This window comes from Rhinichthys klamathensis, unplaced genomic scaffold (assembly GCF_029890125.1).
Source record: "Rhinichthys klamathensis goyatoka isolate OS25496 unplaced genomic scaffold, OSU_Roscu_1.1 h1tg000259l_1, whole genome shotgun sequence".
NCBI classification, from domain to species: domain Eukaryota; kingdom Metazoa; phylum Chordata; class Actinopteri; order Cypriniformes; family Leuciscidae; genus Rhinichthys; species Rhinichthys klamathensis.
Window position 1 is genome coordinate 778,161 of NW_026606781.1, and position 27,856 is coordinate 806,016.

Sequence of the window (27,856 nt, forward strand, 5' to 3'; positions counted from 1 at the left end):
ACATATTTCCAAAAAGATTGTTTGTTTACAATTCCCACTGCGTCTGTATCCTAGGCAACAAGAGAGGAAGCGCGAGTGCGAAGGTTGCCAACACAAATGCGCTATTTAGGTAGGGTATGTACCATGGTAAATCTGAGGTACCCACTATGTACCATAGTAACAGCTACAGTACCATACAATGTACCATGGTACCATGGTAATATCTGAGGTACTGCAGAATGCACCATGGTAATATCTGAGGTACTAGGGTATGTACCATGGTAAATCTGAGGTACCATACTATGTACTATAGTAACATATACAGTACCATACTATGTACCATGGTACCATGGTAATATCTGAGGTACTAATGGTATGTACCATGAAGGTTCCATGGTACTACTATGGTATACCATGGTACTACTATGGTATACCATGGTATGTACTATAGTTTATCATGGTAAACTTTCTTATGGGTACCCTAATTCAATCTCTTTTGATGTCCGTTTACCCCCCTTGTTTTTTTGTTAAACAGATAATTTAATCCGTGCAGATCTACACTATAACGTTTATATTTAAATGAACAAAAAACACAAAATTGTCAAGTCTATTTAATGATGTTATTTCGCAGTATATCCCTCTACTGGACGCATCAGGAACAACAGGGGCGTAAAACTGCCAGGGGCGTATATCTGCCGGCTCCAGGTCTGCAGCCTCCCCCTACTCCTTTTATACCTGAAGTGATAAGACGTTTAAACCAATTTTAGACAGTAGGGTTAAAAAGCAGACTTCTTTCATTTAGAATCTGTTAATAAATTAGGAAATTACCTCGAAATGCTTCTCCTTAAAAAAAAAATAAAAAAAAATAAAAAGACTTTGCCAAGCTTATCTTGTTTATGTGTTTGTGCAACCATTACTTCCGGCGGCTGAATAAAAATAATGTCATCAGAGTGAAGGGCTTAATTGTGTTTATTTTCCAAGGAAAGGCAAGGCGCTAATATTGCGCTAATAGGACAACAATGAATGTTTGACGTGACAAAACAAATGGATCTCTCCTTCCTTTGCTATTATCTCGCAAATTTGTCAAAGGTTGCTTTTCTATGGTCTTCTCAGAAATGTCAGTGTTTCATTTCTGTTTTCCAGAAAGAGCTGTACGGCTGTCACGGTTATGTATTATGAATGAATGTGGCCAAGATGGCTTCGTTCAATTCGGTCTTCGTTGTGTAACTGTTAGACACATTTGATCATTTTTATATCTGTTTGGGTGTGAGGTTTACAAACTGGATTATCGTAGGTAGCCGTAGGCGTGAATTCTTCGAACAGCAGTTCCTGCGGAGGGTGTTTTTGCGGCGTTAGGACCCTGGGGACAAGTTCTCATTCTCACAAGGCACAATGCAATTTGCATGCGTTTGTTCTGCAAGGCAAACACGGCTGTACGAGTGAAACCCAAACCACCGGAAGATCGAGGAACAGACTTGCATACTCGCTTGGTGTAGAATCACTATCGTGATGGGGAGCTTTCAGTCTTTGCCGGATAACCATCAATATCGAACCCTGTCACAGAAGACAGGCTGTGAGTATAACTATTACGAAGGGTTTAATGTCATTCATATCCCATACTTATATTGTAATGTTTGACAAACGCAGCACCATTTACTCAGGAAATGTAAAGTGAGAATGTATAGTGACAAATCGGAGATGTCTTCTTTTCACAACTTACACACTGAAGTGTGTAATCAACTAGAATAAATCTACTGCGTACTTATTGTAATATTTAGCCCCCCCTTTTTTAAAATAAAAAACCCTGATATGGACTTGTGGTAATTTGCATTCGTAATTAGACAAAGGATGACAAGACAACACTATTGCAAATTGTGCATCTGGTTTCACAAGTGGTTATTTATGCTTAGTTTGATGCCTCTGTCCTACAGACTCAAAAGGAAACAAAAATAAAGAATAGCCTACAGTGTGTATCCTACAAATGTGATGATTCACCCCCATCATTTAGACATTCATGTCGTTCCAAACCCATATGACAGGTGTTTGGCAGAATGACAGCCTCAAGCCTCACCCACTTTCATTTTGTTCCATGTAAGTGAACAATGACTGGTCAGTCTCTAACATCACCTTCTGTGTTCTACAGAAGAAATAAAGTCATAAGGGTTTGGAACAACATGACGGTTAGTAAATAATGACAGCATTTTGTATTTTTGGAAGACCGATTCTGTTTAAGGTTTCTTCATGACTCGTGATCATTCATAATTCAGTTACAAATGTCACTGTGAGGCATTTTAGATTTAGTTTTAGTAGTTGTGTTTCACTTCACACAGTGCATTGCCAGTTAGTGAGTCATCTGTTTGATGAGCACCTGCACCTCCATTCTTTTCATTCTCTCTCAGTTTCACTGGAGCAGATCGGAATCCTCCACAATCGTTTTAAGCAGCTCAGTCAGAACGAGGAAACATTACGGTAATCTACAAGTGTTGTTTTGTTTGGGAGATGATTCTGCAGAATGTTTCCAGCTTGAGTGTTGCAACATAGAATGACTTTTAAGACTCAAATCAAACCAGTTTGCTGGTACTTACTATTAGAAAAAATGCAAAGTTCTGTCATGCAACTCTAGATGGCACAGGCTGATCTCAAATTGCTTGCAAACACATCATTTTCTGTAGGGCACAGCTGATTGGTTCCTTCTGTATCAGTACCTAATGAGCTCGCTGCTCAACCTTCAAATACTTGGTTACCATTTGCTGTAGCAGTTGCAGCGCGCTTTCAGAAACCCTTACCTTCCCCAGATCCACCTGTATAGATCTGCTATGGGTAATTCATGTATGCTACATTGTACAGCAGTAGCAGTGTAGCAGATCTATTCCGCCAAGGCCAAACATATCGAGATGGTCATATCCATAACCATGCCAAACACACTGAAAGTTGTCATGACAGAACTAGTGCTTGATTAATAGGTCTGCTTGGGTGGTTTAGTTTGGCTATACAGCAATCCATAATGCTGGCCTTTTATGTGTCAGGCTTAATTGTTTTGTGTTCTCATTTAAAGGAGAGATGACTTTAAAACAATCCAAGATTTGGAAAGCAACCCAATTCGGTCCCAGATTATAGAGGCTTTCTTTGATAAAAGGTTTGTAATTGTTTATATACTGTGTATGTTTGTAGTATGTAGTGACAATAGTTATGTGAGGCAATTGATATTATTCCCTACAGCTTCACAAATGTGATATTGCATTTGAATACTAGATCATATTTTTAAAGGTCTTTTATTTTTTAAGTTTCAAATTCACAAATATCAACAGCATGTCTTCTTTCATAAGGGATGTGAAACTACACCTTTATAGTAAAGAGAAGTATATTTGCACTGTGTGGTTGTTTCTTCACTATAAGGCTAACATCATTTGGGAAGGTGGCTTTTGTGGCTTAAGATTATTTTGTTTTGTTTTGATTTTTGATATTTTTTATTGTTACTTATATCTCTAATTAAAATAGTCAGATTGAACACATTCTTTATTTCATTTAGAAAACAAATATTTAAAGTCAAACACAATTTGCAAGCTTTAAAATTGTGTTAGAATAGTGTCTTCTATTCTTTCCAAGTCCTCTCGGTCAAAAATTCATCTGACAACCCCAAACTTGAAGGTTAATAGTGAAGTTTAACATTCAGGGCTCAACAAAGCTGAAATGGAGCAATAACATGTTACTATACTTGCTTGTTCTACTCAGGAATTTCCAGAAAGATGATGTGGGATCTGTGCAAGAAATTGTTTTTGAGGAATTCCTGACCGTCATGTCGTACTTCAGAGCACCGACCCATCATATTACAGAGGAGCAGAGAGAAGAAATGAGGAGAGCCAAACTGCGCTGTAAGAACATGCAGAAATAATACTTGAATTATATTAAAAGACTTGAAGATAAAGTACCAGTGAACTGAGCCATGAATTCACAATACTAGTGAAACAATACTGTCTCTTTCTTGATACTGTAGTTCTATTCAACATGCATGACACAGACAATGATGGAACAATAACACTGGAGGAATACAGACATGTAAGAAATTACTCATGTTTGTGTAATTCAATCCATCTGAGTAAAGCATTTACTGTGTGTGTGTAGTTCATGATTATATTCAAAGATTATCAGCAGTGTTGTGGTCTCTCTATAGGTAGTCGAGGAGTTGTTGTCCCGTAGTGGAGCTCTTGGAAGGGAGACAGCTAAGGGCATTGCAGATGCTGCAATGCTGGAGGTTGCCAGTATCTCAGTAGGTCCCATGGTATGTTATCTAGAGGCTGGATCAACAACAGTGTGTGGAGTATATCAGATAACACCAATATTATATCAATGCAAGTTGTAACCTGAATTTGTAAGAATTTGTTCCTACTTGTTCTGTGATGGTGCTGTAGGTTTCACTGTTCGTTTGATCGTTCATTCACTCACCCACCCAAAATCTCACTCACTCACTCACTCACTCACTCACTCACTCACTCACTCACTCACTCACTCACTCACTCACTCACTCACTCACTCACTCACTCACTCACTCACTCACTCACTCACTCACTCACTCACTCAAAAACCTACACTCACCCACTCGCTCACTCACTCACTCACTCACTCACTCACCCACCCTCAGTCACTCACACACCCTCAGTCACTCACTCACCCACCCACTCAACTCACCCACTCACTCACTCACTCACCCACCCACTCACTCACTCACTCACTCACTCACTCACTCACTCACCCACCCTCAGTCAGTCACTAACCCAACATTCACTCACTCACCCACCCTCAGTCACTCACTCACCCACCCACCCGCCCACTCTCAGTCACTCACCCTCAGTCACTCACCCACCCTCAGTCACTCACTCACTCAACCACCCACCCTCAGTCACTCACCCACCCTCAGTCATTCACCCTCAGTCATTCACCCTCAGTCATTCACCCTCAGTCATTCACCCTGAGTCATTAACCCTCAGTCACTCACCCACCCACCCTCAGTCATTCACCCTCAGTCATTCACCCTCAGTCATTCACCCTCACACCCACCCTCAGTCATTCACCCTCCCTCAGTCATTCACCCTCCCTCAGTCATTAACCCTCAGTCATTCACCCTCCCTCAGTCATTCACCCTCCCTCAGTCATTCACCCTCAGTCACCCACCCACCCACCCACCATCAGTCACTCACCCTCGTCACTAACTCACCCACCCACCCTCGTCACTAACTCACCCACCCACCCTCGTCACTCACTCACCCACGTCACTCACTCACCCACCCACCCACCCTCGTCACTCACCCACCCACCCTCAAGCAGTCACTCACCCACCCACCCACCCTCAGTCAGTCACTCACCCACCCTCACTCACTCACTCACTCACTCACTCACTCACTCACTCACTCTCTGACCCTCACTCACTCACTCACTCACTCACTCACTCACTCACTCACCCACCCACCCTCAGTCACTCACTCACTCACCCACCCACTCCCAGTCACTCACTCACTCACTCACTCACTCACTCACTCACTCACTCACTCACTCACTCACTCACTCACCCTCACTCACTCACTCACTCACTCACTCACTCACTCACTCACTCACTCACTCACTCACTCACTCACTCACTCACTCACCCACCCTCACTCACTCACTCACTCACTCACTCACTCTCAGTCACTCACCCACCCACCCTCAGTCACTCACCCACCCTCAGTCACTCACCCACCCTCAGTCACTCACTCACTCAACACCCTCAGTCCGTCACTCACTCAACACCCTCAGTCACTCACTAACCCACCCACCCACCCTCAGTCAGTCAGTCAGTCACTCACTCACCCACCCAACCACCCACCCACCCTCAGTCACTCACTCAATCACCCACCCAACCAACCAGCCTCAGTCACTCACTCACCCACCCACCCTCAGTCACTCACTCACTCACCCACCCACCCACCCTCAATCAATCACTCACTCACTCACTCACTCACTTACTCACTCACTCACTCACCCTCTGACCCTCACTCACTCACTCACTCACTCATTCACTCACTCACCCACCCACCCTCTGACCCTCACTCACTCACTCACCCACCCACTCCCAGTCACTCACTCACTCACTCACTCACTCACTCACTCACTCACTCACTCACTCACTCACTCACTCACTCACTCACTCACCCACCCTCAGTCACTCACTCACTCACCCACCCACTCCCAGTCACTCACTCACTCACTCACTCACTCACTCACTCACTCACTCACTCACTCACTCACTCACTCACTCACTCACTCACTCACTCACTCATTCACCCTCAGTCACTCAGTCACCCACCCACCATCAGTCACTCACCCTCGTCACTAACTCACCCACCCACCCTCGTCACTAACTCACCCACCCACCCACCCTCGTCACTCACTCACCCACGTCACTCACTCACCCACCCACCCACCCTCGTCACTCACCCACCCACCCTCAGTCAGTCACTCACCCACCCACCCTCAGTCAGTCACTCACCCACCCTCACTCACTCACTCACCCACCCACTCCCAGTCACTCACTCACTCACTCACTCACTCACTCACTCACTCACTCACTCACTCACTCACTCACTCACTCACTCACTCACTCACCCACCCACCCTCAGTCACTCACTCACTCACCCACCCACTCCCAGTCACTCACTCACTCACTCACTCACCCTCACTCACTCACTCACTCACTCACTCACTCACTCACCCTCACTCACTCACTCACTCACTCACTCACTCACTCACTCTCAGTCACTCACCCACCCTCACTCACTCACTCACTCACTCTCAGTCACTCACCCACCCACCCTCAGTCACTCACCCACCCTCAGTCACTCACCCACCGTCAGTCACTCACTCACTCAACACCCTCAGTCCGTAACTCACTCAACACCCTCAGTCACTCACTAACCCACCCACCCAACCAACCAGCCTCAGTCACTCACTCACCCACCCACCCTCAGTCACTCACTCACTCACTCACCTGCCCACCCACCCTCAGTCACTCAAACCTCAGTCACTCAGTCAGTCACTCACTCACTCACCCACCCTCAGTCACTCACTCATTCACTCACCCACTCACCCACCCTCAGTCATTCACTCACTTACTCACCCTCGGTCACTCAGTCACTCACCCTCAATCAATCACTCACTCACCCACCCACCCTCAATCAATCACTCACTCACCCACCCACCCACCCACCCTCAATCAATCACTCACTCACTCACTCACTCACTCACTCACTCACTCACTCACTCACTCACTCACTCACTCACCCACCCTCTGACCCTCACTCACTCACTCACTCACCCACCCACCCTCTGACCCTCACTCACTCACTCACCCACCCACTCCCAGTCACTCACTCACTCACTCACTCACTCACTCACTCACTCACTCACCCTCAGTCACTCACTCACCCACCCACTCCCACTCACTCACTCACTCACTCACTCACTCACTCACTCACTCACTCACTCACTCACTCACTCACTCACTCACTCACTCACTCACTCACTCACTCACCCACCCTCACTCACTCACTCTCAGTCACTCACCCACCCACCCTCAGTCACTCACCCACCCTCAGTCACTCACTCACTCAACACCCTCAGTCCGTCACTCACTCAACACCCTCAGTCACTCACTAACCCACCCACCCACCCACCCTCAGTCAGTCACTCACTCACTCACTCACTCACTCACTCACTCACTCACTCACTCACCCAACCACCCACCCACTCAATCACCCACCCAACCAACCAGCCTCATTCACTCACTCACCCACCCACCCTCAGTCACTCACTCACTCACTCACTCACCCGCCCACCCACCCTCAGTCACTCAAACCTCAGTCACTCAGTCAGTCACTCACTCACTCACCCACTCACCCACCCTCAGTCACTCACTCACTCACTCACTCACTCACCCACTCACCCACCCTCAGTCATTCACTCACTTACTCACCCTCGGTCACTCAGTCACTCACCCTCAATCAATCGCTCACTCACCCACCCTCAATCAATCACTCACTCACTCACTCACTCACTCACTCACTCACTCACTCACTCACTCACTCACTCACTCACTCACTCACTCACCCTCTGACCCTCACTCACTCACTCACCCACCCACCCTCTGACCCTCACTCACTCACTCGATCACCCACCCACCCTCACTCACTCACTCACCCTCAATCACTCACTCACTCACTCACTCACTCACCCTCAATCACTCATTCACTCACTCACTCACTCACTCACCCACTCACCCTCAATCACTCACTCACTCACTCACTCACTCACTCACCCTCAATCCCTCACCCACCCACCCTCACTCACTCACTCACCCACCCTCAATCACTCACTCACTCACTCACCCACCCACCCTCAATCACTCAATCCCTCACTCACCCACCCTCACTCACTTACTCACTCAGCCACCCACCCTCAATCACTCTCACTCACCCACCCACCCTCACTCACTCACTCACCCACCCACCCTCCCTCCCTCAGTCAGTCACTCACCCACCCACCCACCCTCCCTCCCTCAGTCACTCACTCACTCACTCACTCACTCACTCACTCACTCACTCACTCACCCTCAATCACTCATTCACTCACTCACTCACTCACTCACCCACTCACCCTCAATCACTCACTCACTCACTCACTCACTCACTCACTCACCCTCAATCCCTCACCCACCCACCCTCACTCACTCACTCACCCACCCTCAATCACTCACTCACTCACTCACCCACCCACCCTCAATCACTCAATCCCTCACTCACCCACCCTCACTCACTTACTCACTCAGCCACCCACCCTCAATCACTCTCACTCACCCACCCACCCTCACTCACTCACTCACCCACCCACCCTCCCTCCCTCAGTCAGTCACTCACCCACCCACCCACCCTCCCTCCCTCAGTCACTCACTCACTCACTCACTCACTCACTCACTCACTCACTCACTCACTCACTCACTCACCCACCCTCAGTCACTCACTCACCCTCAGTCACTCACTCACTTACCCACCCTCAGTCACCCACCCACCCTCAGTCACCCACCCACCCTCAATCACGCAATCCCTCACCCACCCACCCTCACTCACTCACTCACTCACTCACCCACCCTCACTCACTCACTCACCCACCCTCAATCACTCACTCACTCACTCACTCACTCACTCACTCACTCACTCACTCACTCACTCAGCCACCCACCCTCAATCACTCTCACTCACCCACCCACCCTCACTCACTCACTCACCCACCCACCCTCCCTCCCTCAGTCACTCACTCACTCACCCACCCACCCACCCACCCTCCCTCCCTCAGTCACTCACTCACTCACTCACTCACCCACCCACCCTCTGACCCTCACTCACTCACTCACCCACCCACTCCCAGTCACTCACTCACTCACTCACTCACTCACTCACTCACTCACTCACTCACTCACTCACTCACTCACTCACTCACCCACCCACCCTCAGTCACTCACTCACTCACCCACCCACCCTCAGTCACTCACTCACTCACCCACCCACCCTCACTCACTCATTCACTTACTCACTCACTCACTCACTCACTCACTCACTCACTCACTCACCCACCCTCACTCACTCACTCTCAGTCACTCACCCACCCACCCTCAGTCACTCACTCACTCAACACCCTCAGTCCGTCACTCACTCAACACCCTCAGTCACTCACTAACCCACCCACCCACCCACCCTCAGTCACTCACTCACTCACTCACTCACTCACTCACTCACTCACTCACTCACCCACCCACCCTCAGTCACTCACTCAATCACCCACCCAACCAACCAGCCTCAGTCACTCACTCACCCACCCACCCTCAGTCACTCACTCACTCACTCACTCACCCGCCCACCCACCCTCAGTCACTCAAACCTCAGTCACTCAGTCAGTCAGTCACTCACTCACTCACCCACTCACCCACCCTCAGTCACTCACTCACTCACTCACCCACTCACCCACCCTCAGTCATTCACTCACTTACTCACCCTCGGTCACTCAGTCACTCACCCTCAATCAATCACTCACTCACCCACCCACCCTCAATCAATCACTCACTCACTCACTCACTCACTCACTCACTCACTCACTCACTCACTCACCCTCTGACCCTCACTCACTCACTCACTCACTCACTCACTCACTCACTCACTCACTCACTCACTCACTCACTCACCCTCTGACCCTCACTCACTCACCCACCCACCCTCTGACCCTCACTCACTCACTCACTCACCCACCCACCCTCACTCACTCACTCACCCTCAATCACTCACTCACTCACTCACTCACTCACTCACCCACTCACCCTCAATCACTCACTCACTCACTCACTCACTCACTCACTCACTCACTCACTCACTCACTCACTCACTCACTCACTCACTTACCCTCAATCCCTCACCCACCCACCCTCACTCACTCACTCACCCACCCTCAATCACTCACTCACTCACTCACTCACCCACCCTCAATCACTCAATCCCTCACTCACCCACCCTCACTCACTTACTCACTCAGCCACCCACCCTCAATCACACTCAGCCACCCACCCTCAATCACTCTCACTCACCCACCCACCCTCACTCACTCACTCACCCACCCACCCTCACTCACTCACTCACCCACCCACCCTCCCTCCCTCAGTCAGTCACTCACCCACCCACCCACCCTCCCTCCCTCAGTCACTCACTCACTCACTCACTCACTCACTCACTCACTCACTCACTCACCCACCCACCCACCCTCAGTCACTCACTCACCCTCAGTCACTCACTCACTTACCCACCCTCAGTCACCCACCCACCCTCAGTCACCCACCCACCCTCAATCACTCAATCCCTCACCCACCCACCCTCACTCACTCACTCACCCACCCTCACTCACTCACTCACCCACCCTCAATCACTCACTCACTCACTCACTCACTCACTCAGCCACCCACCCTCAATCACTCTCACTCACCCACCCACCCTCACTCACTCACTCACCCACCAACCCTCCCTCCCTCAGTCACTCACTCACCCACCCACCCACCCTCCCTCCCTCACTCACTCACTCACTCACTCACTCACTCACTCACTCACTCACTCACTCACCCACCCACCCTGTCACTCACTCACCCACCCACCCACCCTCAGTCACTCACTCACTCACCCTCAGTCACCCACCCACCCACCCACCCTCAGTCACTCACTCACCCTCAGTCACTCACTCACTTACCCACCCTCAGTCACCCACCCACCCTCAATCACTCAATCCCTCACCCACCCACCCTCACTCACTCACCCACCCTCACTCACTCACTCACCCACCCTCAATCACTCACTCACTCACTCACTCACTCACTCACTCACTCACTCACTCACTCACTCAGCCACCCACCCTCAATCACTCTCACTCACCCACCCACCCTCCCTCCCTCAGTCACTCACTCACCCACCCACCCACCCTCCCTCAGTCACTCACTCACTCACTCACTCACTCACTCACCCACCCACCCACCCTCCCTCCCTCAGTCACTCACTCACTCACTCACTCACCCACCCACCCACCCTCAGTCACTCACTCACCCACCCACCCACCCACCCTCAGTCACTCACTCACCCTCAGTCACTCACTCACCCTCAGTCACTCACTCACCCTCAGTCACTCACTCACTTACCCACCCTCAGTCACCCACCCACCCACCCTCAATCACTCAATCCCTCACCCACCCACCCTCACTCACTCACTCACTCACTCACTCACTCACTCACTCACTCACTCACTCACTCACTCACTCACCCACCCACCCTCAATTCCTCACTCACTCACTCACTCACTCACTCACTCACTCACTCACTCACTCACCCACCCACCCACCCACCCTCAGTCACTCACCCACCCTCAGTCACTCACCCACCCTCAGTCACTCACTCACCCTCAGTCACTCACTCACCCTCAGTCACTCACTCACCCTCAGTCACTCACTCACTTACCCACCCTCAGTCACCCACCCACCCACCCTCAATCACTCAATCCCTCACCCACCCACCCTCACTCACTCACTCACTCACTCACTCACCCACCCACCCTCAATCACTCTCACTCACTCACTCACCCACCCACCCACCCTCCCTCCCTCACTCACTCACTCACTCACTCACCCACCCACCCACCCTCAGTCACTCACCCTCAGTCACTCACTCACCCTCAGTCACTCACTCACCATCAGTCACTCACTCACTTACCCACCCTCAGTCACCCACCCACCCTCAATCACTCAATCCCTCACCCACCCACCCTCACTCACTCACTCACTCACTCACCCACCCTCAATCACTCACTCACTCACTCACTCACTCACTCACTCACTCACTCACCCACCCACCCTCAATCACTCAATCCCTCACTCACCCACCCACCCTCCCTCACTCGCTCACCCCCCCACCCACCCACCCTCACTCACTCACTCACTCACTCACTCACTCACTCACTCACTCACTCAGCCACCCACCCACCCTCACTCACTCACTCACCCACCCACCCTCCCTCCCTCAGTCACTCACTCACCCACCCACCCTCCCTCCCTCAGTCACTCACTCACCCACCCACCCACCCTCCCTCAGTCACTCAGTCACTCACTCACTCACTCACTCACTCACTCACTCACTCACCCACCCACCCACCCTCAGTCACTCACTCACCCTCAGTCACCCACCCACCCACCCACCCTCAGTCACTCACTCACCCTCAGTCACTCACTCACTTACCCACCCTCAGTCACCCACCCACCCTCAATCACTCAATCCCTCACCCACCCACCCTCACTCACTCACTCACTCACTCACCCACCCTCAATCACTCACTCACTCACTCACTCAGCCACACACACTCAATCACTCTCAGTCACCCACCCACCCTCCCTCCCTCAGTCACTCACTCACTCACTCAGCCACCCACCCACCCTCCCTCCCTCAGTCACTCACTCACTCACTCACTCACTCACTCACTCACTCACTCACTCACTCACTCACTCACCCACCCACCCACCCACCCTCAGTCACTCACTCACCCTCAGTCACTCACTCACTTACCCACCCTCAGTCACCCACCCACCCACCCTCAATCACTCAATCCCTCACCCACCCACCCTCACTCACTCACTCACTCACTCACCCACCCTCAATCACTCACTCACTCACTCACTCACTCACTCACTCACTCACTCACTCACTCACCCACCCACCCTCAATTCCTCAGTCCCTCACTCACCCACCCTCACTCACTCACTCACTCACTCACTCACTCACCCACCCACCCACCCTCAATCACTCTCACTCACTCACTCACTCACTCACCCACCCACCCTCCCTCCCTCACTCACTCACCCTCCCTCCCTCACTCACTCACTCACTCACTCACTCACTCACTCACTCACCCACCCACCCTCAGTCACTCACTCACCCACCCACCCTCAGTCACTCACTCACCCTCAGTCACTCACTCACCCTCAGTCACTCACTCACCATCAGTCACTCACTCACTTACCCACCCTCAGTCACCCACCCACCCTCAATCACTCAATCCCTCACCCACCCACCCTCACTCAATCACTCACTCACTCACCCGCCCTCAATCACTCACTCACTCACTCACTCACTCACTCACTCACTCACTCACTCACTCACCCACCCACCCTCAATCACTCAATCCCTCACTCACCCACCCACCCTCCCTCACTCGCTCACCCACCCACCCACCCACCCACCCACCCTCACTCACTCACCCTCACTCACTCACCCACCCTCACTCACTCACTCACCCACCCACCCACCCTCACTCACTCACTCACCCACCCTCACTCACTCACTCACTCACTCACTCACTCACCAACCCACCCACCCTCACTCACCCACCCACCCACCCACCCACCCTCCCTCCCTCACTCCCTCACTCACTCACCCACCCACCCTCCCTCCGTCACTCACTCACTCACCGACCCACCCACCCTCACTCACTCACTCACTCACTCACTCACTCACTCACCCACCCACCCACCCTCACTCACTCACCCACCCACCCACCCTCCCTCCCTCACTCACTCACTCACCGACCCACCCACCCACCCACCCACCCTCAGTCACTCACTCACCCTCAGTCACTCACTCACCCTCAGTCACTCACTCACCCACCCACCCTCCCACCCTCACTCACTCACTCACCCACCCTCAATCACTCACTCACTCACTCACTCACTCACTCACTCACTCACTCACTCAGCCACCCACCCTCAATCACTCTCACTCACCCACCCACCCTCCCTCCCTCAGTCACTCACTCACTCACCCACCCACCCACCCTCCCTCCCTCAGTCACTCACTCACTCACTCACTCACTCACTCACTCACTCACTCACCCACCCACCCACCCTCAGTCACTCACTCACCCTCAGTCACTCACTCACTTACCCACCCTCAGTCACCCACCCACCCACCCACCCTCAATCACTCAATCCCTCACCCACCCACCCTCACTCACTCACTCACTCACTCACTCACTCACTCACTCACTCACTCACTCACTCACCCACCCTCACTCACTCACTCACTCACTCACTCACCCACCCACCCTCAATTCCTCAGTCCCTCACTCACCCACCCTCACTCACTCACTCACTCACTCACTCACTCACTCACTCACCCACCCACCCACCCACCCTCAATCACTCTCACTCACTCACCCACCCACCCTCAATCACTCTCACTCACTCACCCACCCACCCACCCACCCTCCCTCCCTCCCTCACTCCCTCACTCACTCACTCACTCACTCACTCACTCACTCACTCACTCACTCACCCACCCACCCTCAGTCACTCACTCACCCTCAGTCACTCACTCACCATCAGTCACTCACTCACTTACCCACCCTCAGTCACCCACCCACCCTCAATCACTCAATCCCTCACCCACCCACCCTCACTCACTCACTCACTCACTCACTCACCCACCCTCAATCACTCACTCACTCACTCACTCACTCACTCACTCACTCACTCACTCACCCACCCACCCACCCTCAATCACTCAATCCCTCGCTCACCCACCCACCCTCCCTCACTCGCTCACCCACCCACCCTCCCTCACTCGCTCACCCACCCACCCACCCTCACTCACTCACTCTCACTCACTCACTCACTCACCCTCACTCACTCACTCACTCACTCACTCACTCACTCACTCACTCACTCACTCACTCACTCACTCACCCACCCACCCTCACTCACTCACTCACTCACCCACCCACCCACCCACCCTCACTCACCCACCCTCCCTCCCTCACTCACTCACCGACCCACCCTCCCTCCCTCACTCACTCACCGACCCACCCACCCACCCTCAGTCACTCACTCACCCACTCACCCTCAGTCACTCACTCACCCACTCACTCACTCACTCACTCACTCACTCACCCACCCACCCACCCTCACTCACTCACCCACCCACCCACCCTCCCTCCCTTCCTCCCTCACTCACCGACCCACCCACCCTCAGTCACTCACTCACCCTCAGTCACTCACTCACCCACCCACCCTCACTCACTCACTCACTCACTCACTCACTCACTCACTCACTCACTCACTCACTCACTCACTCACTCACCCACCCACCCTCAGTCACTCACTCACCCTCAGTCACTCACTCACCCACCCTCCCTCACTCACTCACTCACTCACTCACTCACTCACTCACTCACTCACTCACTCACTCACTCACTCACCCACCCACCCTCAGTCTCTCACCCACCCTCAGTCACTCACTCACTCACTCAATTTTTTTTCAATTTCAAATTAGCTTTATTAGCATGACTGTGTAACACAATGTTGCCAAAGCATCAACATATTATATATAAATAATACAACAAACAGTAAACATATATGTATAAATCATGTCATATGTAGCATTGTAAATATATAGATAAACACAATCTATCTTAATAAATAGATAAATAAATACATTTGATCACTCTAGAGCAGGGGTCTCAAACTCAACTTAACTGGGGGCCGCTGAAGGGAGAGTCTGGGTCAGGCTGGGCCGCATCAAGTATTCCACAAAAAATAGTATTCAAGTATTCCAAAAAAGGAGCACAACTGATCCAATCTTCATGAGCTGTCCTTCTGACAGTTGAAGTTCATTTTCCTTATACACAAAATCTTTGTGATACTTCATTTTACAAACATTCTTTTTCTTTTCCTTATAACACATATTTGTGATACTTATATTTGCTTATGTCCTTTTTATTTTCTTTATACAACACATTAATGATATTGAATGTTTTTTTGGAAGGCACATTTCCTTTTATTATACTTAGAAAAACGATTATTGCTTTTGAAATACAAATATTTGCAGTCATGTCTGCCCGTCTTAGGGCCTGTTCACATATCGCGTCTTTTGCGCGCTCAAGTTCGTTATTTCAAATGTAGGTGCGCGGTATGCGCGCTCATAATGGAAGCGACGCGGTCGTGGTGCGACGCGCTCGTTTTTTCCAAGCGCGTGCGCGCCGTATCGAGATAAAAACATCTCAACTTTTCAGTATGCCGCAAGCGCACCGTAGCTTAGCAACGACAGATGCCTACGGAGCGCAACCGCCCTAGCGCTTTGGAAAAAGGAGAACGCGGCGCGCCTAGCGTTTTCTACGCGTTTTTGGGCGCTAAATGTGAATTCAGCCTTATATAATTATTTCTACACATGTATAGTATCTCAGGCAAATTACTGACTTTGCACAAATCAAAGCAAACCTTCTTATCAACCTGCTGGACACATATTACAAGCTCAAAATGATTATTCTCACATTGTTTTAGAGCAGGGGCCTCCAACACGTCGCTCGCGAGCTACCAGTAGCTCGTGGCATGTTCACATATCGCGCTCACATATTTTGCTTGCTCAAGTTCGTTATTTCAAATGTAGGCACGCGCCAAGCGCGCTCATAAGCGACGCGCTCATTTTTTCCAGGCGCAGTAAGTTTGTACTTCGCGGTTGACAACTATTGACAACAAACCCACCGTAAGCTGTCATGAGACTATCTATGGTAGCCCATAAGGGATACAAATATATATATTTTTATATATAAATATATATATATATATATATATATATATATATATATATATATATATATATTTTTTTTTTTTTTTAAACGCAGCACACGCGACGACGGGCCGCACTAACATTAAACTTTAATGTCAAGTAGGGGGCCACAAAATATCACCCCGCGGGCCGCAAATGGCCCGCGGGCCGCGAGTTTGAGACCACTGCTCTAGAGAATTAGCTGTCTTTGGCGTTGTGAATAGCTAGCACATATTTAGCCGCTAGTGCAGCTGTATTAACATCTTCTCCCAGTAAGAAGGAAATTTTGACAGTGTCGCTCAGTTCATAGAATGATGGGATCAAGGCTTCAAATTTGGGCAGAAAAGTGTCTCTTATACTGGTATATTTAGAGCAGAAAAGCAGAAAGTGTTCCTCATCCTCTATGTGCTGTAGATCGCAGTGTCTACAGATCCTCTGCTCTCTCTCTGTCCATGTCTGTCTGTGTCTTCCTCTCTCTATCTCTAGATCATGGTCACTTAATCTGTATTTGGAGAGGATTTGTCTGTCTTTAAAATGTTTAATAAATAGATAACTGGCCAATTTAGTGGTTCTATTGAGGGTCGAGTAACATTGGAGTTTATTCTGGAGGTCAAAACTTGCTTTTAGTGATTGATCATGAGTGTCTTTTAGATGTGTGTGGATTTCTTTAACAGTAGTTCTGGGGCTGTAGCTGTGGTCAGTGGGGAGTGTAGTCTGATGGACGAGTTGAAGAGCGAGTGTGTGTAGAGGATGAGGTTCTGCTGAGCTTTCATTGGCGAGGAGGGCTTTATATTGGACTGACTCTGGATCAGACTGATGGAGGTGATGCCAGAACTGAACACATCTCTTCTGGATCTCGATGTTCAGCGGGTACAGGCCTAGCTCAGCCCTGCAGGCAGCAGTGGATGTGTTTCGGTGAACCCCTAAAATATTTTTGGCAATTTCCTATTGTAATTTTTCTACTGGTGTTTTATCTCAATTTTTTTAATTTTGTACTGGTCCGCAAATTTCACATCCATATAAAATAATTGGTTTTATTATTGAATTATATAATTTGATCCAGGTTTTAATTGGGTAATTTTAAGTGGCCGCATCGTGATTTTATTGCATAAAAAGCCCTCCGAGCCTTTTCACTGAGTGTTTTAACAGCCAGACCGAAGCGTCCCGAAGCGCTGATGTCGATGCCCAGATAGCTATAGCTCGTGCTGTGCTGCAGGACCTGGCCTTTATACAGGAACTGGTGTTTGTGTTCCTGAGATCTGGCCTTCTTCTGGAACACCATGACTCTGGTTTTGTCCAGATTGACTGTCAGGGCCCAGTGGTGACAGTATTGTTCCAGCAGGGACAGGCTCTGCTGAAGGCCCTCAGGTGTGCGGGACAGCAGGACCAGATCATCCGCGTACAGACATCTGACCTCTGACCCCTGACCCCTGGCCTGTGTGTGGTGTAGAGTGAGGCCGGGCACAGTGGAGCTCTCCAGCGCTGATGCCAGGTCATTGATGTAGATGTTGAATAGAGTCGGGCTCAGACTGCAGCCCTGCCTCACTCCACGGCCCTGCTGGAAGAACCCGGTTCTGTGGTTCCTGATTTTCACCGCACTTTTGCTGTTGCTGTATAGAGATTTTACCCTTTCACGCGTACGATCACACCGGTGTGATCAGTCTTGGCTGGTCCCTGGAGCGTACGATCACACCGGTGTGATTAGAACGGTCAGTGCATCACGTGATCAACTGCTAAATTCAAACGTGCTTTCGCGCGTTGGCTGGCGCTGAGCCAGAGATGGACGCACTCAGTGCTGTCATATATCACAACTATTGAGTATTTTAAACCACATAATGTTTATTTTAGGTTTCAGACATTTAAATACACATAAGTACTAGCAAAACAGTGATTTTGAATTAGTAAAATAGACACTGATGTCTATGGAAACGGCTACAATAATCATTTCCATTATAATAAGACAAAACGTTTTATTCATATCAGATACACATTGTGTAAGTAGCTTTACATTTTACCCTATTCTTCTCCTAGTTCACCGGCCACTTACTTTCATGTATTTCGTGAGAAACAACAGATCCGATTCTCTGAACTGTGAAACAAACTAACATGGCGCCGCCCATCGCGCATCCAGCTCAACTAACGCGATCGTTATAAAGACGTTTAAACAACAAAACACATCCACTTGCACATATTTGACAAACGGAATATCAGTGTTTCATGCTATAGCTAATACATGTGTGAATATTTTGAATAGAAAAGGAAAAAAGACATAAAAGCAGATCATCACTCATTCAGCTCTGTGTTGTGATTGCGCTGTGTCACGTGACAAGAAATGACGCGTCACCATGGAAACATTAAAGTGACAGGTTCTAAATAACGGTCGCCTTGAAAAACTCACGCTGGGGGGTCAGTTAGAATATTTTAAACGTACGTGCGAAAGGGTTAAATCAAACGTTTTTCCGCCAATGTCAATTTTTAGGATTTTGTACAGTAGACCATCATGCCAAATTGAATCGAATGCTTTTTTAAAGTCTACAAAACATGCAAATATTTTCCTTTGTTTGCCCTTGATGTTTTCGTTGATGAGTGTGTAAAGAGAATAGATGTGGTCGGACGTGCGGTGTTTTGGTAGAAAGCCAATCTGTGCTTTATTTAAAATGTTGTGTGATGAGATGTGTGAGACTCACTATGTGTGTTTATGATCCCGCAGAACAGTTTTCCTAAAGCACTGCCCACACTGATGCCGCGATAATTATTGGGGTCAAATCGATCACCTTTCTTGAATATGGGTGTGATGAGTCCCTCAGACCAGCTCTCAGGGACGCTTCCGGACCACAACACTAGATTAAATAGTTTGGCTAGAGTTTGAATCATGCTGGGACTGCTGAGTTTAAGCATTTCGTTACTTATGTGATCTTGTCCACATGCTTTCTTTAATTTAAGATTTTTAATATGTTCTAATATTTCAGATATTGTTATAGATTTATCTAATGGATTTTGATAATTTTTTATTGTTTTCTCCAAGTCTTCTAGAGTTTTCTTTATTTTACTCTGGGGTTGATTAAGGTCAGCTGGTGCAATTTTTCGATACAAATTTTCAAAGTAAGATTTCCAAATTGTGCCATTCGGGAGTGACATCTCTAGTTTGGGTTTTTCAAGTTTTTTTATAAAGATTCCAGAAAGTGTTTTGATCTACCGAATCATCAATTTCATCAATTTTGGTTTTCAAATATTTTTCTCTTTTGTTCCACAAAAGTCTTTTGTAATTTTGCAGACAGTCTGAATAAGAAAGCCGCAATGTCTGGCTGGACGGATCTTTGTGCTTTTTGTTAGTGAGTCTCCTCAATTCTTTTCTGAGACCGGCACATTCATCATCGAACCACACATCCTTTCTCATTCTCTGTTGGTTTGTTTTATGTGTGCTTTGCTGTTTAATGTTAGATAGAGTCATCAATGTTTTGAATATGTAATTTAAGTTTTTTGTTGCTACATTTATTCCATTAATATCTAAAGTGAAATCAGTGGACATAAATTCATCCAGCATTTTTGATATAGTTGGACTGTTCATATTTTCTTTGAATTGTTCTGAGTTGGATTGATTCCATTTAAGTTTAGGTTTCAGAGGAAACAGTTTTTCAGATTCGAGTGGAGAAGTTTTAGTTATTTCACCAGGGGGTTTCAGATAAAGCACAGTTTGGCAGTGATCGGAGATCGGGAGCTGAGGTCTGACTGTGAAGGCATTAATAAAGCTTGGGTCAATATCTGTTATTGAATAATCAACCACACTGGTTCCTAATCTGGAGCAGTAAGTGAATCTACCTAATGTATCTCCACGAGTTCTTCCATGGATGATGTAGAGTCCTAAACCTTTACAGAGTTTTAACATTTGTTTTCCATTAATGTTTACTGAATTGTCGTAGCTGTGTGATTTCTCTGTGTGATATTCGATGAGGAATGAAACGTGGTGTCACTGAGGATGTGGTCATTATCTACAATATTTACATAATCAATTTCTCGCCCTGTTCTGGCGTTTAAGTCTCCGGAGACGAGGACATTTCCTCTGGACTGAAAGTGTAAGATGTCCGCCTGTAATGTTGGGAAGCTGTGTTCTTCGTAATAGGGAGAGTCGTGAGGTGGGATATAGATGGCACAGAGGTAAAGATTGGACTGTGGTATGATGGATTTCACTTCAAGCCAAATAGAAGATTTTCCACTTTTAGCAATTTTAATCGAATGTTTTAAATCGTCTTTGTGCCATATAAGTATTCCACCTGAGTCTCGGCCACATTTTATTTTAGAATTTTTTGATGAAGGAAGTATAATTTCCTTGTATCCTATTGGGCAATGTAAAGTCTCATTACTACGACACCACGTCTTATGAAAAATACAGATGTCCATATCTCTTACACTGCTGAGTAAGTCTTGGTCTGCAGTCTTATTACCAAAAGTAGAAGAGTGCAGACCTTGTATATTCCAACTACTGATTTTAAAAGATTTCATGAGTAGGTTCTTCTATAATGTGTGTGTGTGTGTATATGTGTGTGTGTGTGTGTGTGTGTGTTATGCAGGTTATGTCCTCAGTCTGGAGCAGATGATGTTCAGCAGATGCCTTATCTGGTTGAGTTCAGCGGCTGCAGGGTTCTGGGGTTGTTGGGCGGCCACTGCGTAGCTCTTTTGTTGTGATGGAGGTCCGGGGGCCGGTCTGGGCTCTGCTGGAGGACGAGGGCTTCTCGGTGTTGTGTAGCTCTTGTGTTGTGATGGAGGGCCGGTGGCCGGTCTGGGCTCTGCTGGAGGACGAGGGCTTCTCGGTGGCTGAGAGCTTCTTTTGTCATCGAAGTTTCTGTTTCTTGCTGTGTTTCCAAGGGCTGTGCTTTTCAGCACTCTGGCGAAGACTTTCACTCCTTGCTTGTTGAGATGTACGTGGTCATACATATGATGAGGCTGTATGTCTTTGTGATGGGCGAGATGAACATTGGGAATGAGTGCACAGCTTCTGGAGAGTTCCACATTATTCCCGTGGATCACGTGGAACGGCACGTCGGTGCGTGGCAGCAGTGTGGACAGAGTTATTCTGGCCTGTGGGAAACGCTGTGTGGCTCTGATCGCCACCTCTCTCATCACAGGAGCCACATGGCCCTTAAGTCATTTGTCCCTGTGTGAATTATTATGTGCTTGTAGTTTTCGTGTTTACTCTCCGGCAGGATCTGAAAAGCACTTCTTGTGTTTGGACACCAGATTTTCTTGGCTCTCATGTTTGGTAATAGAAGCTTCTCACTGACATATTTCCCATTGGAGTCAGTCAGGATAAGAGCGTGTGTTTCTGTCGGGTCCTGTGCAGCGGAGCTGTGGGTCTGGGATGCTGGATCAGTCGAGCAGTGAGGCTCTTCTTCCACTGGTAGCTGTTCAGGGTGAGGATTCTCCATTAGCATCTCTGGACGGATCAAGGGTTTAGCAGAAGACTCTGTAGGTGCTGAAACAGAACTGAGTCTTTCTTTTAGGTCAGTGATGAGTTCATCTTTGGTGTGAAGAACTGATTTCAAGGCAGAGAATTCCTCCTGCATTTCTTTTCTAACGTCTGTTAGTTGTCTCCCTAAAGTTGATTTTACTTCCCTCAGTTCATCTTTAGTTTGCTGAAGTTCTGTTGACATTTCTTCTCGTTGTCTCTGCAGAAATTCAACTTCTTGTTTTAAGTTCTTTATGTCAATTGTCACTTGTTCCATGTTGATTTCTTTCAGGTGGGACAGTATTAACTCTTTTGTCTCCACTACTTCTACTTCCAGAAGTGAAAAATTGTCTTTCATTCTTGACATTGGAGATGGGATCGCAGTTGCTGAAGTCACTGTCATCTTTTGGACTGCTTTTCCAGGGGACGCATTAATGTTCATATTTTTGTCAGCTTCATCAGACAGGGCCAGTGTTTTTATTAGTTAAAATCCTCAATAAAGACCTTGAGAGCAGACTCTGATCCCTGGACCATGACAGTGCCATTTTGATACAAGTTCAGGGTCAAAAATCTTGTTTCATCATTTTTTTCAGCATCTTCAAATGCTAAGATCTGTCTGCCTTTACAGATGCCTCTTTTCTTGATAAAGGTGAGATGTTGACAGAAGGCAGTGTGCCATAAAGGGCTGTGTTCGGTGTAGAAGAGCAGGTTGTTCATGGCACTGTGGTCCTGTAGATCAGCGAACAGTGTGTCAGGGCTCTCCTTCCTCTGCTTGTGTCTGAGCATCAGCCTGCAGTGCTCAGAGCTCTTCTGAGGGTAGAGGAAGGGGCGGGGCCGAGATGATGCGCTGGCCATGTTGATTTGGAATGTAATCAATCAACTGAAATAACTGCCACTGTTTTGATTTGTTTTGTTTTTCATTTCTCAGTGAATATATAAAATAGGCAAAAATGAATAAATAAGCCAAAAATGGGAAAAATATGACTTTCACTGGTCTCTTTACAATTCCAGTTGTGTCCAAAATGTCCAAAAATGTTTTTCAGTGCTGTTCTTTTAAACAGAAATCAGGCAAAAGTCCAAAGAGAGATAAATAGCACTGTCTATTTAAAATATCTTTACCTCTCTTTTCCTGCAAGTTTTCTTATAGTTGTTGTTGTTGTTTGTTGCTTGATGTTATCCTTTCCAACATGAATATCCTCTTCTGCAGAGGGTTATCCTCATAGACATAATAAATACATAGACGCCCTATTGGCCGCTTTGGAACGTTGCTGCGATACGTCAACGGGTCCGCCATTTTGCGAAAGGGCAAGACTGCACTGTAATCAAATGTAAGTAAACGGGGGAGCTGCGTCTTTTCTGGATAAAAACAAACTGTTTTTACATTTTACAACCAACCGATTTCAGTGGTTTGTATGTGGTGTACAAAAAGTTCCATCTCTAGTTATTTAAAATCTCGATAGTTAGACTTGTAAAATATTTTTTTTTAATAAAGAATGGTCAAAGCTCAGGCTTGTCATGTATCTGGATTTTTATTCTTGGATAAGAATGGTGAAGACCCCCAAACTGAGATATAATTTAAGTTTTCTTATTGTGGAAAAAGCATTTTCTGTGATTGACCAGATTTTAGCAATAACAAAGATAACTGATGGATCCTTTATAATAATACGTTATAGTACAACTACAGTGCAATGCAAATAGTAAATATAACATAAAGTGAGAAGTAATAGTAAATAGTTTAGTCAATAAAATAAACAAATAGTATACAGCAGATAAAATAGTAATGATTAGTATAATTATATAATATCATACAATCATAAAAGTATTGATAATAGCATAGTTTATTAATAATACTATAATAATAGCAATAGAATAAGAAATATCAATTACAGAATATACACAATAAAAAATAAGTTAAATAGTGACTTTAATATTTAACTCATTTTGTTAAATTTCAGTTTTATTGATCAGTAATAGCCATTATAACAGAAGTAGCTTCAGTCAAACATACAGCAGGATACAATGTTAAAATAGCCTAAATATAAAGTTATGAAACTTCACTTTGCCCTCAGCCAAAATGATTTACCAGGGAACCATTTATAGATTAATGAGACCAAAAATCGCCCGTTAGATATACACAAGACAAATTATATCTCATTTTTAACCACTAGACTACAGACATCCGAGTCAGCGGCAAAACTTCAGAAGCACTGGCCGAGGTACGGCTGTTCCAGGCGGGGTAGACGAGCGCTGAGCGCATCTTACAACTCCGAAAACGTCAGATCAAAATTTTAAATAGGCGCTATCTTTATAAACAAACAACATATTTGAGCTTTAAGCAACTACATTGTCGACTGAAAAACTATTTAAACTACATTTCGTGACACAATAACAGTAGTATTTTTAAATGTATCCTCTGAACGTTACTATTACTAATTAAATCATGACCAAATACAACCAAAAACAAACGTTCAGTCTTGCTTGTGAAAGGTAATTCCTCGAAAGCTGTTTTCAATTGTGTGGCGATGTGTACAGCCCCAAACAGTGCACAAAACATGCATTTTTCTCAATTCCCGGTATGAGAGGTATGGGAAAGTTGCCATCCCCAACATGGCGGCGCCGTTGAACTTTTCCTCAGATTCAGGTGTGACAGTTTAAAAAATAAAAACTGTCCAGATTCAACAAAATCTTTGTTTAGATGTTGTCTAGGTGTTGTTGTATGTTGAATCCTCTATTTTCTTTAGCTTGTTGGCAAATAAATCTTATTTTTCTTGCAATTTATCTGGAGCTCAACTCAAGCATGACCATCTCTCATGGAACACTCACACTCACTCCAGTCACAGTCACTCACCCACTCACCCTCAGTCACTCACCCATCCTCAGTCACTCACCCACCCACCCACCCTCACTCACTCACTCACTCACTCACTCACTCACTCACTCACTCACTCACTCACTCACTCACTCACTCACTCACCCACCCACCCTCAGGCCGTGTGTCCACTGTCCACCAAAGCGTTTTAGCCGGCTGAAAACGCTAGACGCTCTGTTGAAAACGCCCAGCTGTGGGCGCTTGAGAGTGTTTTGGCAGCGCAGCGTTTTTTCCGTTGAGACGCTTCGTTGCTATGATACAGAATATCTGAATAGAATATTCCGATTACCGGGCGTTATTTATAGAAATGTATCTTAAAAAAAAAGAGCTTTGACGGTTTGCAAGCTAACGTTACGCTAACGTAGATCCCGGCCCCCACCGATCAGCTGTCTGACTGCTTACCTGATAGACCGATCGCCGATGAAATGTTCCTCCAAGCATTGTTTTTTAAATTCACATTGTGGTAATCCGGGGATGTCATCTGGTATAAACACGTATGTTCGGAGACCAACAATATTAATTTTTCATCCATTTTGTTCAGCTCTGCTGGTTGATGTCCTTGTACACAAAGAATGTTGAATGACAGTTGGTCGGTGTGATATTAGTCCCGCCCCTCCTCCACTGTGATTGGACGGTTGGTGAAAAGTGACAGTGATGAGCGCTGCGTTTTATCCAAAAGTTGAACATTTTTCAACTCTCGGCGACCAGTAAAAACGCCGGGCGCTCAGCGCTTCAGCGTGTAAAAAACGCCGAACGCTCAGCGCTTGAGCGTTAAATACACGCTCAGCGCCTCGTTGCGCTCACGGCGTTTAAAACACGCGGCGCTCCCATTGAAAACGTACGCCAGGCGCGAGTAAAAACGCTTTGGTGGACACACGGCCTCACTCACTCACTCACTCACCCACCCTCAGTCACTCACTCACTCACTCACTCACCCACCCACCCTCAGTTACTCACTCACTCACTCACCCACCCACCCTCAGTCACTCACTCACTCACTCACCCACCCACCCTCAGTCACTCACCCACCCACCAACCCTCAGTCACTCACCCACCCACCCACCCTCAGTCACTCACCCACCCACCCACCCTCAGTCACTCACCCACCCTCAGTCACTCACCCACCCTCAGTCACTCACCCACCCTCACTCACTCACTCACTCACTCACTCACTCACTCACTCACTCACTCACTCACTCACTCACTCACTCACTCACCCACCCACCCTCACTCACCCACCCACCCTCAGTCACTCACCCACTCTCAGTCACTCACCCACCCACCCACTCTCAGTCACTCACCCACCCACCCACCCTCAGTCACTCACTCACCCACCCACCCACCGACCCTCACTCACTCACTCACCCACCCTCCCTCAGTCACTCACTCAGTCACTCACTCACTCACTCACTCACTCACTCACTCACTCACTCACTCACTCACTCACTCACTCACTCACTCACCCACCCTCAGTCACTCACTCACCCACCCTCAGTCACTCACCCACCCACCCTCACTCACTCACTCACTCACTCACTCACTCACTCACTCACTCACTCACCCACTCACTCACTCACCCACCCTCAGTCACTCACCCACCCACCCTCAGTCACTCACCCACCCACCCTCACTCACTCACTCACTCACTCACTCACTCACTCACTCACTCACTCACTCACTCACTCACCCACCCACCCTTAGTCACTCACTCACCCACCCACCCAGCCTCAGTCACTCACTCACTCTCAAGGTGATGTCACTCACTCACTCACCCACCCTCAGTCACCCACCCACCCACCCACCCACTCACCCTCAGTCACTCAACCACCCACCCACCCTCAGTCACTCAACCCTCAGTCACTCACTCACTCAATCACTCACCCACCCTCAGTCACTCAACCCTCAGTCACTCACTCACTCAATCACTCACCCACCCTCAGTCACTCACTCACCCACCCTCAGTCACTCACCCACCCACCCTCAGTCACTCGCTCACCCTCAGTCACTCGCTCACCCACCCTCAGTCACTCAACCACCCACCCTCAGTCACTCAACCACCCACCCTCAGTCACTCAACCACCCACCCTCAGTCACTCACCCACCCTCAGTCACTCGCTCACCCTCAGTCACTCGCTCACCCACCCTCAGTCACTCACCCACCCACCCTCAGTCACTCAACCACCCACCCTCAGTCACTCACTCACCCACCCTCAGTCACTCACTCACCCACCCTCAGTCAGGGTGAGACGCTTCGTTGAGACGCTTCGTTGCTATGATACAGAATATCTGAATAGAATATTCCGATTACCGGGCGTTATTTATAGAAATGTATCTAAAAAAAAAGAGCTTTGACGGTTTGCAAGCTAA

General features: G+C 47.9%; 1 protein-coding gene across 1 annotated transcript in view; it reads left to right on the forward strand.

The window, feature by feature from the left end:
* Positions 1-1,314: 1,314 nt before the first annotated feature.
* The window catches only part of tescb (tescalcin b), a 35,312-nt gene continuing 8,770 nt past the window's right edge, over positions 1,315-27,856 (forward strand). Inside the window, exons 1-6 of the mRNA XM_056267469.1 lie at positions 1,315-1,552; positions 2,379-2,448; positions 3,035-3,115; positions 3,712-3,851; positions 3,974-4,035; positions 4,151-4,258. Coding sequence (XP_056123444.1) covers positions 1,489-1,552; positions 2,379-2,448; positions 3,035-3,115; positions 3,712-3,851; positions 3,974-4,035; positions 4,151-4,258 — 525 coding nt within the window. The 5' untranslated portion in view covers positions 1,315-1,488. The remainder of the gene's footprint in view (positions 1,553-2,378; positions 2,449-3,034; positions 3,116-3,711; positions 3,852-3,973; positions 4,036-4,150; positions 4,259-27,856) is intronic.